At 40.7% G+C, this 15,936-nt stretch overlaps 1 protein-coding gene across 1 annotated transcript in view; it reads left to right on the top strand.

The window, feature by feature from the left end:
* Positions 1 to 15,936, top strand: part of LOC126474473 (uncharacterized) — a 380,000-nt gene that overhangs the window by 245,347 nt on the left and 118,717 nt on the right. The window contains exon 2 of the mRNA XM_050101946.1: positions 14,187 to 14,247. Within this exon, the coding sequence (XP_049957903.1) occupies positions 14,239 to 14,247 (9 nt within the window). The 5' untranslated portion in view covers positions 14,187 to 14,238. The remainder of the gene's footprint in view (positions 1 to 14,186; positions 14,248 to 15,936) is intronic.

Here is a 15,936-nt window from a genome sequence, read left to right on the forward strand (position 1 = left end):
TACAAATTGTTGTATGAGACAGAACAATTTTTTTAAAAAATTATCATGTAGTCTTGTTGTGTGACCATGACTATTTAGATACTCATACAGCTGATCATGGAGTGCCCTTAGGAAAATCATGACTCTTTCACTTGCATATTTCAAATGAGAATGCTCCTCACTATTCTCTTTAAATGAGGTAAACAAATGATTTTCAGTCACAACAGAGGAGTAGAGACTGGAATTACATGTTTCACAATCATGTGGTACATCTATGGCTTTTAGTACATAGCCTGCTACATAGGGTAAGGATTGTTGATCTTCTACAGACTCGATGATACCATCTGAGTAAGAATAAATTTGCTCAGGTGTATCAGTGTCATTAATCTCACATTCACTTAAATGTTCACTCCTACCACTAACTGCCAAAAAGTGACACAAACTGCTCAAGGGAGTGTAATCATCATTTTCACAGTTACTTACACTCATGGTTTTGAAAGGCAAAGTCATATGATTGAAAACACAAGTCTTCAGAGCTTGTACAAACTGAAAACAAGTTGGGTTTGTATTAGCAATACCATATTGTCTTATACAACAAAAGAAAGTTTCTAAAGCATCTTGATTGAACGCCTTTAAATTTAAGTACTTAAAGCCAACCATTTTTGAAGGTCTTCCACAAGAAAATAATAGACTGTAATGTAATCTGCCAACCTTTTATGAAGCTAAACATATTAGTCCTGTTTCGTCCCATTTTTAAATCTATTATTAGCCAGCTGCCTATTTCCCTCAATATGCTATACCACATTTCTAAACGTGGTGAATTTTCAGGTAAAGCACACCTAAACTGTTTTCCATCCCTGGGATATTGCTCATTACTGTTGAGTGAATCAAAGAGATTATCTACCTTTTCCACAAACTCAGCTGTGTGTATAGCTTCGGATGGTAATGTGTGAGTAGAAAATATGTTTCAATTGCAGCTGCAACAGTATGGCTCATTTGTGCAGCAGCAACTTTTACCTTCATTTTGACATGGGAATCAGAAAAGTTAAAGTGTTGTGCTTTTAATTTGGGTAGAGTTTTGAACTGTTTTTTTTTTTTTTTTTTTAATCCAAAAATAACACTGTACTGATGTACTCAAACTTTGCTGCTTTGTGAGGTTCAAATAGAATTTTATTATCTATGAAAGCATTTCTTGTGTTTTTGAGCAGATGTGGTACATCATAAATGGTGACAATTGGTTGATTATTGACGACAAAATGAAATATACTGGGCTTCAACAAATTTGCTTCACACAGTTGCTTAAGGGCCTTTTGGTTTGTTGCATTCTGGTCACATACAGTACAAACCACTTTGAACCCAATATTCTGTATTCACTTATGATGTGAACAATGAGTGATTTCAAATGGGTGTAGTGGAAAGTGGTTGCGGTAAAGTAATATGCTAGAACTTGTTTCCAAGTTCTGTGAATGCCTTTCAGCAAAATAACCAATGCTTGACTAGCAGCTACAGGTGAACGTCCTAAATGACCCAAGTCCTGATACCCATAGATTAGCTGTTTGTGTGCATCATAGTACATACCGACATCCAGAGACATTTCATCAAAAAGTAGAGCATAATACTTGTCATTTTCATGCATATTACTTACTTCCCTTGCTAAAAAGCCGGATTAAGTCCTGTATCAAATGGTATGTGGGAAAGTACTTCCTTGAGCAGCCTGACAGATGGAAGGGAGAAGTATGTGGCCAAATATCTGTACAGCCGGGGACTTCGCTTATAAATAGATAAAACAATTGCCTTATCTTGTATAGACCACCGTACTGCTGTGGGCTGCATATTGGCATTTCTTAGCTGACTATTAATAAAAGTTATACTGACATCATTCAACTCTTCTTCAATTAAACGAAATATCCTGTCATCATACAACTCCTTTAGAATTTTCAATTTATTCCTCTCATTTTGTAGCTGTTTTTTTCAATTTACACACTCTGGAAACTGTAATTCTATGCAGTTTATACATTTTGTGTTTTCTTGGAGTTAAATCACGTTTAGAAACGCCAGATCCCATTACACCTAGACTACTTTCAACATCATAAAAAGGTGAGGATAAAAAGCTGTACTCATCATCATCTGTGCTCTGTAAAGGGGGACTGCTTCGTTGTATTACTGTAGATTTTGCATTGTGACCTGTCTCGTGCACACTTATATTAGCACCCGATAAGGTGAAACTGCCACCACCACCACCACCACCACCAATGTAACACAGATGGTGGAGGGAGGGTGATACAACACCAGTTCCATGTGCTTTGGTATAACACCAGGATTTAGCCTGTGTCTAGTAACGTTCACAAAATGTGCTTCATAAAAATGATCCTCACACACATAATAATAACTACAGTTGACACCTTCACCTATATTACAGATTAATTTCCACTTCTTTAAAGTCTCACTTTTTGATGCAGCTGGAAATTTATAAAAATGTTTATTCTTGTGTTTGGAATTTGTTTTTACATAATAACTACTCCTGCATCCAGGAAACTTGCATGAGTATTTCAATTTCAGTTTCAAACTGGATTCTTCTCTTCCTGTATGATCCATCCTCATGTGTCTGAAATGTTATTCAAACCAAAAATTAGGAACGAGAAAAAAGATCAGGTATGGTTTACATTGATTAATGTTAAAGAAAACTCAATGTGAAATTAATTTCATTATCAAAAATCATATTAGCTTATGTCTAAATGCAGCTATCCTGTACTGAAGTATTGATAACTGTTGTCATGGCTTGTAATCTGATGTGGTATTGCTGCAAAATAGTGAAGAAACGAAACAAATTCTCATTTATACTACGGATATGCACATCACGCTATATATAACTGCGTGAGTGTAGTTGCACTATATTCTGTATTCAACACTACTTCGTTAAACAGTGCTATCAGGCAGTAGAAACTCTGCTTATTGTACCATTTCAGTATATTTCAGCATCTAGATACCATGGTAGATACCAAATTCAACTGTACATTATCAGTAACAGTTACAGCTGTAAACCTGTATTACATTGTGTTGAGCATAAAAGTGCGAGAAGATTTCTACTGCATTGGATATTGCCACATTAATACGTGTAAATGTCTAACTGCTTGAAGGACCTCCTTTATGTGACTTCCAAACAAATGTCTTATTATGTGAGAACACAACCTTTGTCGATGCAACAGCAACAAACACTTTTTACCTGGATAGAGTGTTATGTACTGTACAGAATATTTACTGTTGAAAACGGGAAATAGAACACATTCGAGGCATTACGAATCAATTGTAACACGTCCAATATTTGGTATGTAGTAAACGGCACAATAAATGGTACCTATTATGTCACTAAGAGTACTTCGTGGCAAAAAGGAAGATGAATCAAAGCCGGAATTATATTCCATTACAGGATTCGGAAAGTTGAATACCAACTATGCCAAAAGCTGCTAGCATGGGGTTCTCTATGAAATACAAGGAAATATGAACAGAAATAGGAAATATACTTACCCTTTAAGTAAACTGAGCAACGGAAATTGTATTTCTTTGCAGGAACAAATATACAAGAGTCCACAGAACGTAATGTGATGATACAACCTCGTGTTCTGTATGAAACAAAAGTAAAAAAGTAAATACTGAATCATCACACCATCAAATATTACGAATGCATCCAAAAATTAAGCAGAATAATAGCTACATACTTACACTGAAATTGAAACGAAAAATCACGATCACGTTGCTACGATACCAAAACAATTATGGAAGACTACGTCATCCAATAGGAATACGAGACTATACATTGCTAAACTTGCAGCGCTCCAAGTGGCCTGGGACCAAACCAACGTCGTGTTACCGGAAATCCCTATATGAGTTTCACCCCCCTGGTGCCAGTAGCCCATACACTTCCACCTCCCCCTTCCCCCCAAATGCCACACCAGTAGATAGAGTAAAAAACAATGGACAAAGAGTTCTAGATTAATCTAGTTTAAGACTGTTTATTTTTAAGTAACATTTCTCTATATGTATGGATGTATGTATAAACGCCTGAAGATGAACAGAACATGCTCGAAACGCGTTGCATTATGTTAGATTAAGCATAAAATGAAAAGTGACTGGTAGCAGAAACTTGAAATAAATAGTTAAGACTCATTCTGATTTACAAGACTACATCTTCCACGTAAAAGAAGATACGCTGTAGAAACATGTGGTGAGTCTTAACTTATGCATGCAAATCAGAATTCCTTGGCACGAATCGTAAGTTACCCGGTGGAGGTTTTTAGCGAGCTCGTTTGTTACTCAGTGTGGGTCGAGACGAGATGTCGATAACAGAACAAGATAAGGCTTCTAGCGTTCTACGTTCCAACAGGTGCACTTCAACCATGGGTCGAAATTTTCCCCTAGTGTTCGGCTCTGAGCCTCCTACAGCTCAAAGCACTCCACGATGGTACCAGCAGTCTCAAGATACTGCGGCTTTCTACTACCCAATGGGCGTTTGCGTTCTTCGTCGGCAGGTGTTCAGTCAACCGACCGTTCTCAGAAAACCTGAGTGCTTCGAGATGCAGTCACCGACAGAGGCACAAGCCACACAAAAACGAAGCTTTAACAGAAATCCCAGCAATTATTCCCATTCTAGTAATAGTCGATTAGCGCTGACGTGTTTCACTGTAGTCTGACTAGTAGAAAAACTTGGAGGAGAAAAATTCTTAACTAAAACAGTAAGCAAAAACTTAACTTAAGTCAAATAGTAATCTCACTGCTACGGAATAAAATATACTGCCACTTCTTCGTAATCGTAAATAAGCTAGAACTGCTCAACTGGAACAACCACAAAGTTTATTTGATGAGAAAGTCACTTCAGTAAGTTGAATCTATTAATGACAAGTTACAGTTTATAATTGTATCAGATGTCATGTATGGCGCCAGTAGAGTATCGTGCACTCGTGTGAGTTATTCAGAGTCCGCCCCTGGTAGCTGAGTGATCAGTGCGACGGAATGTCATACCTAACGGTCCGGGTTCGGTTCCCGGCTGGGTCGGAGATTTTCTCCGCTCACGGACTGGATGTTGTGTTGTTCTTAACATCATCATTTCATCCCCATCGACACTCAAGTTGCCGAAGTGGCGTCAACTCGAACGACTTGCACCCGGCGAAGAGTCTACCCGACGGGAGGCTCTAGCCACACGGCATTGCCTCTGAAGAGGCAATACCAATTACACCTGACGAAGCGCCAGGTAGTTTGTTGTACAGCGGATCTTACCAAACAGAACAGGTACTTACAATATATTTTATATATTTTTAAACCTGCAGCCAGCGTCAACGCTGAATCTTTGACATCTGTCGTATTATCGCCCGGTCGTCGGCTCTCCACTGTTGGAGGCCAGTTGCCGATTGCAAGACTGACCACAGTGGGCCAATCTTACACATTGATCCTTCTCAACACACTCTCCACACTATTAAACCTATAATTTCCACGGTTTTGGACCACGGTTGTACCCTCAGCTGTCTCTTTATCAAACAACGAACAGGTCACGAGTTGGCTTAGCAAAAAAATTACCACTGTCAGAATAATTGGTTCCTTACAACACTGGTCGTATATGTTAGGGGAAATCCACAGGTGATCCCTATGTGTTCGTTCAACAGTATCGTTCATTCCGAATAGTTTTGTATGCAGTCTACAGAAGCCTAATTCTTTAGTGCCATATGAGTCCTCCGGCAGGCGCGTATTACAGTTGCAATTGAATTACACCTGTATAAAGGGTGAACGCAAAATGTATTCTGTAATTGTGCCATTTCGATTTCAACTCGTGAATGAGGGAGCGAGCTTGGCAGCAGCAACACAGCTAATGCATAATCCAGAAACATAGAGCTGGTGCTGAAATAAGCATTTAGTTTCGATGAGTAACCCAAAATTCACCCCAAGCTTCTATCTTTAGTAGTATAAAATATACGGTCTTGTGACATTTGTTGAACGTTAATGAAACACAACGTTAATTGGTTTAGTACTGCTAGGTAATAAGAAAGATATGCCCACGCTCTAATATTTTCGCCTGGCTGCATTTGACATTGAGCCAACAACTGCGCACATGTTTGGCACAAATTGTTCCAGAGACAGTCTACTCGAATGAAATGGGGTGTGAGGGGCGTAATCTATTGGAGAGGAACGGCAGCCCCCCCCCCCCCCTCCCGTATCAACGTAACCTGAAATACGGGCAAGTGCAGGAGTCAGCTCTTACTGAAAGAGAGAAAAGCTTCTGTGCTCTATGAAAACTGTTGAAATTCGAATAACTTACTCGGAGAACCAACGCATTCACGTTATTTGTAGGAATTTTAAACCTTGCGTACCATTTACGTATAATTTAGCGCTTTGTGGAAGGACGCCGAGTAGGCTTCAGGGAGCGTCAGTTACTCTCGCACAAAATCATTTCCGACGAGTGTCTGTAACGTATGCTCCAATGTCAGTAACAGCTAGATGGTAAAAACCTGCCCTAAAAGAGCGCTCTGGTGCTGCCCGAACTGCAAAATTCTTTGTTCAAAACATACCACAACGAGGCAAATTATAATGCTTTTTTTTTCTTTTATGAGAATAAAAACAAGATTTAGTGAAACATTTTGTGTATCTGCTAAGATTTTTAAGAAAGATAATCCAGACCTCATCGTTTCAAATGAAACATTATACATATTTATTGCAGTCGCAGTTAGAAAGTTACGATTTTCGAAAAATATGTTAATAACAATCCCACTGGCCCATTCTGGGTAGCTGAGGCCAGTCTCAAAAGTGTTAAATTCCTGTTTCATTATCAGGAGAAATGACTTTTCTTGATGTTCTTGTGATTCAGAGTCCAGTGGATACCTCTATCAAATTTGCACCTAAACCTCTTGGTTTTCCTACTGTCCACACAGTACACCCTACATAGCAAAGCCTGTACGCCCGCTCAGTGACGTCACGCACAGAGTATGGTGCCGGGTCTCGCAGTCCGTTTGGCCACAGAACAGGCTGTAAAGGTAATTTATTATGGACAATGGCTCATTATATAATAAATTACCTGAAATGGTTTTCTCTGATAAAATATGAACAACGTCCCTGTACTCATAATTGACATAAATACAAATGCTGAATTTGCAGCGTCTTCCGAGTTATATGAGGTCTCCAAAACGCTACTTCCTCTATATACTAAATAAGAATTTAGATGAATTTCATCTACACTAAAAATAACATTGACATCATCGTTGTTCATGTACTGAAATTTGTGTCTTGCACACGACAGGATTACTTGCCCCAAGCCTTTCATGAGATGGATTCCCATTAAAACAGTTGCAGATCTTCCGCAGAGTGCTGGAATGTGGTATTTTAATTAATGGACTGCTATGTAAAAATTTGTAAGCATGAGAAGACGAAAATAACAAACAACAAAGTATCATAAATGTAGAACTAAACCTACGACTAAATTTCTTGACATTTGTAAGACCAACTTCATATACATCGTGAATCACTAACTACTGCCACCTAGAATAACTCTGAAAGTATGATGGGAGCTGAAAAGTTTACGGGACAAATGTAGCATGGGGCAACAGGGGCCATAATATGACGTTAGTTTTTGTTGATAAGTGTGGTAGTGTCAGAGATATGAACGTCCACTTTGTTTTTTTAAATATGATCCTATAGATTGATACTTATTTTCTGATAGAGGCTATCGAGACGAATCCAATGATGTGTAACAGTCTTAGATGGTCAATGAACGTAAACTGGAGGAATGAACGTCCATTTACAGAAGGCGTTCGAAGTGATTAGCATTGGTATCAACGCAGTGCTGCAATCTTCGTATCATGGATGTAGTGGTATTCCGTATCACTCCGGGAGGTCTCGCGGTTCTAGGCGCGCAGTCCGGAACCGTGCGACTGCTACGGTCGCTGGTTCGAATCCTGCCTCGGGCATGGATGTGTGTGATGTCCTTAGGTTAGTTAGGTTTAAGTAGTTCTAAGTTCTAGGGGACTGATGACCACAGCAGCTGAGTCCCATAGTGCTCAGAGCCAGCCTTATCACTCCAGTACTTATGGAAGCACATGCTCTGACAAGTCTCTCTCGTATAGCATGCAAACAGTAAATATTCGCCGAATACGGCGTACCCATCTAACGTGCCATTGAGTTGTAAACACCATTCGACGGTTTCTCAATACAATACTAATAGGTATGGTAATACTAGTATCGTCGAATCAAGCAAATTTGATCGATGTATTCCTTCGAAGAACAAGTCGATATGCGTCTCATTTACGGTGAATGTCAACGCAATTCAGTGAGCGCTAGAGACTAATAGGCTGAAAGATATCCTCAAAGTACTCACCCTACACGCCATGCAATTATATATGTGTATGATAAATTGAGAACAACTGGTCCTTTAACTCGTAGGAAACACTCACCCTACACACCATGCGTTTATATATGTGTATGATAAATTGAGAACAACTGGATCTTTAAGGCGTCGGAAACATATCTGGCAAAGGAAAGTTACTAAAGAGGAAACAGAAATTGGTACTCTTGCCACTGTGGTTCGAGATCCTTCTTTTACTTCGCGTCAAATCGCAAGGGAATCTGGCATGAGCCAGAGTAGTATTGTTAGTGTTGTGCATCGCCGTGAATATTATCCTTAACATATAAGTCTCCACCAAGAATTATCTGATACGGATTGTATGCGTCGCATTGAATTCTGCCGATGGGATCAACTTCAGATTCAGTGTGATGAGATATTTATTAAGTTGATTTTATTTACTGACGAAGCTACATTCACGAGCCATGGAAATGTTAATTTGCATAACATGCATTATTGGGCAACTTATAATCCATGTTGGCTGCGGCAAGTTGCACACCAAAACCGTGGCCGGTGAATTTATGGTGTGGGATTCTGGAGAACACAATTATAGGCCCCTATTTCATCGAAGGAAATCTTAATGGTGGGAGGTACACCAAATTTCTGAAAGAAACATCAGGTCCGTTATTGAAAGAAATACCTTTAGAAACAAGGAATAGAATGTGGTATCAACACAACGAGTGTCCGGCACATTTTTCGCTGATGACTAGAAATGAGTTGCAGAGAAAACTCCCAAATCGTTGGATTGGACACGGAGGAGAGAGAGAATTATTAGAGCATGTGCTTCGATAAGTGCCGATGTGATAGCGAATACAACTCTATCCGTGATAATAAGTTTGCTGCGCTGCATTGATACAAATGGCCATCACTTCAAACACCTAATGTAAATGGACGTTCATGCCACCTTTGTGACCTTCGTTGACCTACAAAGACCTTACTGTTACACGTCGTTGGATTCGTCTCGATGGCCGCTATCAGGAAATAAGTACCAAACTATAGCATCCCATTTCAAAAACAAAGTTGAGCTTTATATCTCTGAAGGGGCCGCACCTAGCAACAAAAACCATCGTCATATTACGGCCTCCGTTGTTCCATTCAACTTTGGTCCCATAAACCTTTCAGCTCCTATCATACTTGCGGGGTTATTCTTGGTGGCAATAGTTAGTGACTCGCCCTGTATAAAGTCTACCATGTCCTTTCCACACTCCTGTACAATGTCTTTTAGCACTCCTAGACTTACTTCCACTGTCTCTACAAAGCTGTTTATACAAGTTCCTGAGTACCAACAATCTGCCTCTGAAAACACTTTCAGTACACAGTCATGGATATTAGTTATAATTAGAGGAAAAGGCCTTTTTCATAATGTCTTAATTTGCACAACTTTCTTAAATAATGAAACATATAATTTACTATTTGTAAAGACAGAATGTGTAATGAATGATGATGGTTTTCTTGTTAACTTCAGAAAAAACACAAAATCATTGTTCTTTTCAATCAAACTCTACTCGTAGGGCAATTACCCTTCCTTGGTACGTAACATCAACTCTTCAAAGGAACTGAAGCTGAAAGTGTCTACATACACCTTCGGGGAAGATATACTACACTACTGGCCATTAAAATTGCTACACCAAGAAGAAATGCAGATGGTAAACAGGTATTCATTGGACAAATATATTATACTAGAACTGACGTGTTTACATTTTGAGGCAATTTGGGTGCATATATCCTGAGAAATCAGTACCTAGAACAACCACGTCTGTCCTTAATAACGGCCTTGATACGCCTGGGCATTGAGTCAAACAGAGCTTGGATGCCGTGTACAGGTACAGTTACCCAAGCAGCTTCAACACGATACCACAGTTCATCAAGAATAGTGACTGGCGTATTGTGAAGAGCCAGTTGCTCGGCCACCATTCACCAGACGTTTTAATTGATGAGAGATCTGGACAATGTGCTGGCCAGGGCAGCAGTCGAACATTTTCTGTATCCAGAATGGCCCGTACAGGACCTGCAACATGCAGTCGTGCATTATCCTGCTGAAATGTAGGGTTTCGTAGGGATCGAATTAAGGGTAGAGCCACGGGTCGTAACACATCTGAAATGTAACGTCCACTGTTCAAAGTGCCGTCAATGCGAACAAGAGGTGACCGTGAAATGTAACCAATGGCACCCCATACCATCACGCCGGGTGATACGCCAGTATGGCAATGACGAATACACACTTCCAATGTCCGTTCATCGCGATGTCGCCAAATACGAATGCGACCATCATGATGCTGTAAACAGAACCTGAATTCATCCGAAAAAATGACGTTTTGCTATTCGTGCACCCAGGTTCGTCGTTAAGTACACCACCGCAGGCGCTCCTGTCTGTGATGCAGCGTCAAGGGTAACTGCAGCCATGGTCTCCGAGCTGATACTCCATGCTGTTGCAAACGTGGCCGAACTGTTCGTGCAGATGGTTGTTGTCTAGCAAACGTCGCTATCTGTTGACTCAGGGATCGAGACGTGGCTGTACGATCCGTCACAGCCATGCGGATAAGACGCTTGTCATTTCAACCGCTAGTGATAAGAGACCATTGGGATCCAGCACGGCGTTCCGTATTACCCTCCTGAACCCACCGATTCCATATTATGCTAACAGTCATTGGATCTCGACCGACGCGAGCAACAATGTCGCTATACGATAAAACGCAATCGCGATAGGCTACAATCCGACCTTTATCAAAGTCGGAAACATGATGGTACGCATTTCTCCTCCTTACACGAGGCATCACAACAACGTTTCACAAGGCAACGCCTGTCAACTGCTGTTTGTGTATGAGAAATCGGTTGGAAACTTTCCTTATGTCAGCACGTTGTAAGCGTCGCCACCGGCGCCAACTTTGTGAGAAGGCTCTGAAAAGAAAATAATTTGTATACCACAGCATCTTCTTCCTGTCGGTTAATTTTCGCATCTCTAGCACGTCATCTTCGTGGTGTAGCAAATATAATGGGCAGTAGTGTATATTGTAACTCTGCGAACTGCTCATTTCCAAGCCTCTGCATTTTCTCATCTGGCCCTTCACGCCTTATAACTGACCAAGTCTTTCATCCACAATTTGTGTTTCCCAAATAACATCATCCTTGTGGAAGTGAACATGACATACCTGTAATTACAAATGAATAAAAAATGAGTAAGGTACCTACAAATGAATGTAATGACAGTACTAATAGTGTGAGAACTATTTATCTATATGAAGTTAGTTTCTGATTCCCAAATACAAATACACTCCCAACTCACACGCAGAGAAATACATAAGTGATATGGCCATTGCATAGTAACTCCATAAAACGCTAACACTACAAAATCACAGCACATGCCGTCACACGTCATCACAACAAGCTCTTCAATAAAGTACTTGCCCCATCAATAATTAAAAACGTTGACTAATGTGCAAAGCATAATTCAATAACAGTGATATTGTTTTTATAATTTTGCCTTGATGCTCATATGCTCACTCGGGAGAAGGGATTTTTGCTAGATCTCTTGCTCTATTAAAAGACTCTTTTGACTGTGGTAACACACAGACACACACACACACACACACACACACACACACACACACACACACACACACACACACACACACGCACGCACAAACACACATTCGCGCTGCCCGCTCCCCCCCCCCTTCTCCCCCCTCCCCCCACATACAGACCCCACACATCATGAAAACATGACGACACCAAACTCTCACAGATGTGTTCCATAGAAGCAACTGTGAAATGTGAAACAGAGTAACAGGTAACAGAATAATTCAAAGTAATTCTCCAACTATGTGTATCCTATAGAACTATGAAATACTTAATGGTAGCGCTTTTTATGAGACAGAAACTGCTTTGTTTCTGTATTTTGTAAGAATCAACCTACATCAGCTGCTATTCCCTAGTCAATAAATCGCTTCATAACTTACATAAAAACTGACAATATAATGAAGCTAATACAATGCCAGTTATGTGCTATCCATTATGTTAAACATGAGCACACAATCGTTTTCAAGTACTTTAGTTGTATCTATAAGACAGCAGTGAAGGTCACTGGCATGAATCTGAAATTCCAGACTCAGAAAGTAAGAACTTGTAAAATACATAACTATTTTTTTACATGTGTTTTCACACTTTGTTCCTTTGTTTTCTCTGATGCCCTGTTAATCCATTAATGTACTCGTTCATTTTCCCTTTCTATGGATTTAGAGAAAAATATTTATTTGTGCATTGTAAAGTCGGAAGCTTACTGTATTCTCTAATAGTATTATTCCCTGCACTGATTCCTATCAATAATTTATCAAAAATAAGTGAATGAGACATTGTTTTTATTTAACTGTCAATGTCTGGATAAACCACATTCCTTGTCTTTGAAGAAGCATCTTCCTGAAGACATTTACAGAAAAAAACAGAGCTTAATACTAGTCCCAGAATACATCTAAATTTGTATCTTATGTGCATATACTTAATCATAAACCGTCTTGTATTCCTAGCAACAAACAGCACAAAGAGGAAGTATATAGATATACGAAGGTATTAAACTATTTAAGTATGACTGTGCTTAGGCTATACTGCGTGAACCTTCAGAGTGGAGAATTTATATATTCTAAACCAGCTAAACTGTAGAATCGCCAAGACAGGGAAACATTGTTTTCTTTGGCATTTACGCAGTTATGATCTTATATATTAGTCAAAATGTCGCTGACCTTCCACAATGCATTAGGGCCTCTTCTTTGTTAGCACACTTAACCTCTTTTAAGAAATAAACATAACAAATACTCATGCTTGAACTTGAAGAAAGAGTGAAGTTATCTCTGCGAATACTCGACAACCATATCTTCCTCGTTGCATCATCCTCCGGAAATTTAAACACAGTTACTTTTGGTCCAACATCGTAATTTCCTCTACAATTCGGCACAGAGCAACGAAATGACGTTTTGCAGGCAACGAAATTTTCACCTTCAAGAAAAAAGATCACCAGTTTCTTGCACAGAAAGTAAACAACCAAATCACATACACTAAAGCAGGAACAGCATTCACTATAATAGTAGAATGACGTGAAACTCGCCGCATGACTTCACAAGTACTGTTCCATTACACTGTTGAATACTAGTTAGACTGCATGGGAAGCCATGTTCTGACGTCACGCACTACTTGTCAGGCTTTCGTTTACACGGGGTGCTGGTCCACACCAGTCGCCGAAGCGAGTGTAGTCCATTCCAAATCAAGCTGAAATGTAAAGTTGTCTGATTTCTGTAGGTCAAATGTAAGAATTCCTAGCAAAGGAGAAACAGATAATTGACGAAAGTTGAAACATTTTCTGTGACACACCAAAATGTGCCTTTTCCCATGAACGTCTTTGCTAACCATACTGTTGGTAAGATTTGGTGACTGTTACCTCGGAAATGAGACTCTGCGCGTGATCCTGCGCTTTACCGTAACTGAAATTGCTATCTGGCTGTTAGTTGGTAACTTATTAATCTCTATAGGAATTTAATTGAAAATGAGACTCAATACGTTATTGTGTCATCTCTCGTTCAGTCAGGAACACACGTAAAATTAATATTCAACCCTAAGTTCATAATAAATAACAGCGTTGGCACTAATTTGCCGCTAAAGTCACTTCTCATGTTCGTTTCCACATGACAGTTATAAACACCTCTGGAAGATGCGACATCACAGTTTCTGTCTGTTGATATCATATTGTAAAGTCTAACCATACTTTCTCTATTACTGAGGTAGCCTCCAGCTACTGTTTTGTATCTGTTCTAATCATTATATTTTTTTTTTTTTATTTATGCAGGTGTGACTGCGCCTCTACAGATATTCCGTGGCCGATTTCACATAAGAGGATAATGGATAAGGTAAGAAAATACCGAATATTGGACCGCATTATCTCTACAGTAGATCTTTTATGTTCTGACGCAGCAGCAGTGAGCGTTTACAGCAGGGCCGGCCAGAAATTTTGCACGCGTGCGGTGCTCCTGCGCATGTGCAACTTCCGGGTCGCAGCGTGCACGCCGCAGCCGTCAGCGTTCATGTAGTGCATGTTTCTACGCACAGATGTCGCTTTATCCACTTGCTGGGATACTCTGTGCCGGCGCATTCTAGTGCTCTTTCCACAGCTTGCAAGCCAGCCATGGGAAGGTATTTCGCGTATTACAAATTTAAAGTACTGTCACAGTCTACTCATTGAGACATCTACTTTTATGTTAACAGTTTAACCCAGTAATACATGTAATACAGTTACAACCGTGCGTTTTTATTAAGGAAGCTTGACTGATGGCATTTAAATACGTCTAATGTTTTTGAGCTAGTATTTAAGAAAGAGAGCACTTAGAGACTTCCAATGAATCTTATTCATGATTTCAAATAACATTAAACTAATGCAAGGTTTCCTATAACTAATCCCCGGTGCCCTCAGTTACACCCACATAACTTCTGTATCACTGACCTCTGAACAGAATGATAACCGCAGACCTCTCGATTTTGTTTCTTTATTGTTATTTTAAAACCCGTACAAACAGGCAGGCTGTCAGCAGCATGTTACGCCGCTCTTCAGCCATAGAATAGATAAATAAACAACAGAATGAATACACATAAGTGACATAACGGTGGGTAATAAAACAGTAGACACATAAAGACAAACACGGAGCCATTCACACTCGACGATAATCCACACTACAAACTGTTGACTCGACGCACAAACACTGAAGATGGCGATGGCACGGGTGAACGATGGAGTGCGACGGTGAACACTGAACACTAAACACGACGGCACACACGAGACACTGATGGCGATGATCTCCGGCGCGCGAATGTCCGCGTAGCGCGTGCGAGTCCGGGGACCCGCCAAGAGGGGAAGAAGGGTGAGGTGGGGGAGAGGGGAGAACAAAGATGCCAATGGCTAAGGAAATGGGGGGAGGAGTAGCAGGACAGGGGAGGGGAAGCCCGGGGGAGGAATGGGGGAAATGGAGAAGGGATGGAAGAGGGAGAGAAAGGAGGGAGGGAGGGTGCCCAAAGGAGCAAACACAGGAAGAGGGAGGGAGGATCAAAGTTGGTAGGAGGGGTATATGGAGGGGAGGAGGGCATCATCAGGGAGAGGGAGCCGGCGGAAGCCACCTTGGGAGAGGGTAAAGAGGGTGGAGAGATGGAGACCGGGTGGGACGTGGGAATACAGGTGAGGCAGCAGATTGGGATGGGAGAGGACGGGGGAGACAAGTGGGTGAGGAAGATCGAGTTTTTGGGAGGTATACAGGATCTGTATCCGTTCAAGGAAAAAGAGGATGTGGGGGAACGGAATAAGGTCATACAGGATCCGCATGGGGGAGGGGAGACGGATGCGATAGGATTTGAAGGGATTTGTAAAAGGTATGGGGGCGGAGATCCAAGCAGGATGGGCATAACAGAGGATAGGGCGGATGAGGGATTTATAGGTGTGGAGTATGGTGGAGGGGTCCAGACCCCACGTACGGCCGGAAAGGAGCTTGAGGAAACGGAGTCGGGAGCGTGCCTTGGCTTGAATTCTCTGGAGATGGGGTGTCTAGGAGAGG

The sequence above is a fragment of the Schistocerca serialis genome, chromosome 4, assembly GCF_023864345.2.
Source record: "Schistocerca serialis cubense isolate TAMUIC-IGC-003099 chromosome 4, iqSchSeri2.2, whole genome shotgun sequence".
Taxonomy (NCBI): Eukaryota; Metazoa; Arthropoda; class Insecta; order Orthoptera; family Acrididae; genus Schistocerca; species Schistocerca serialis.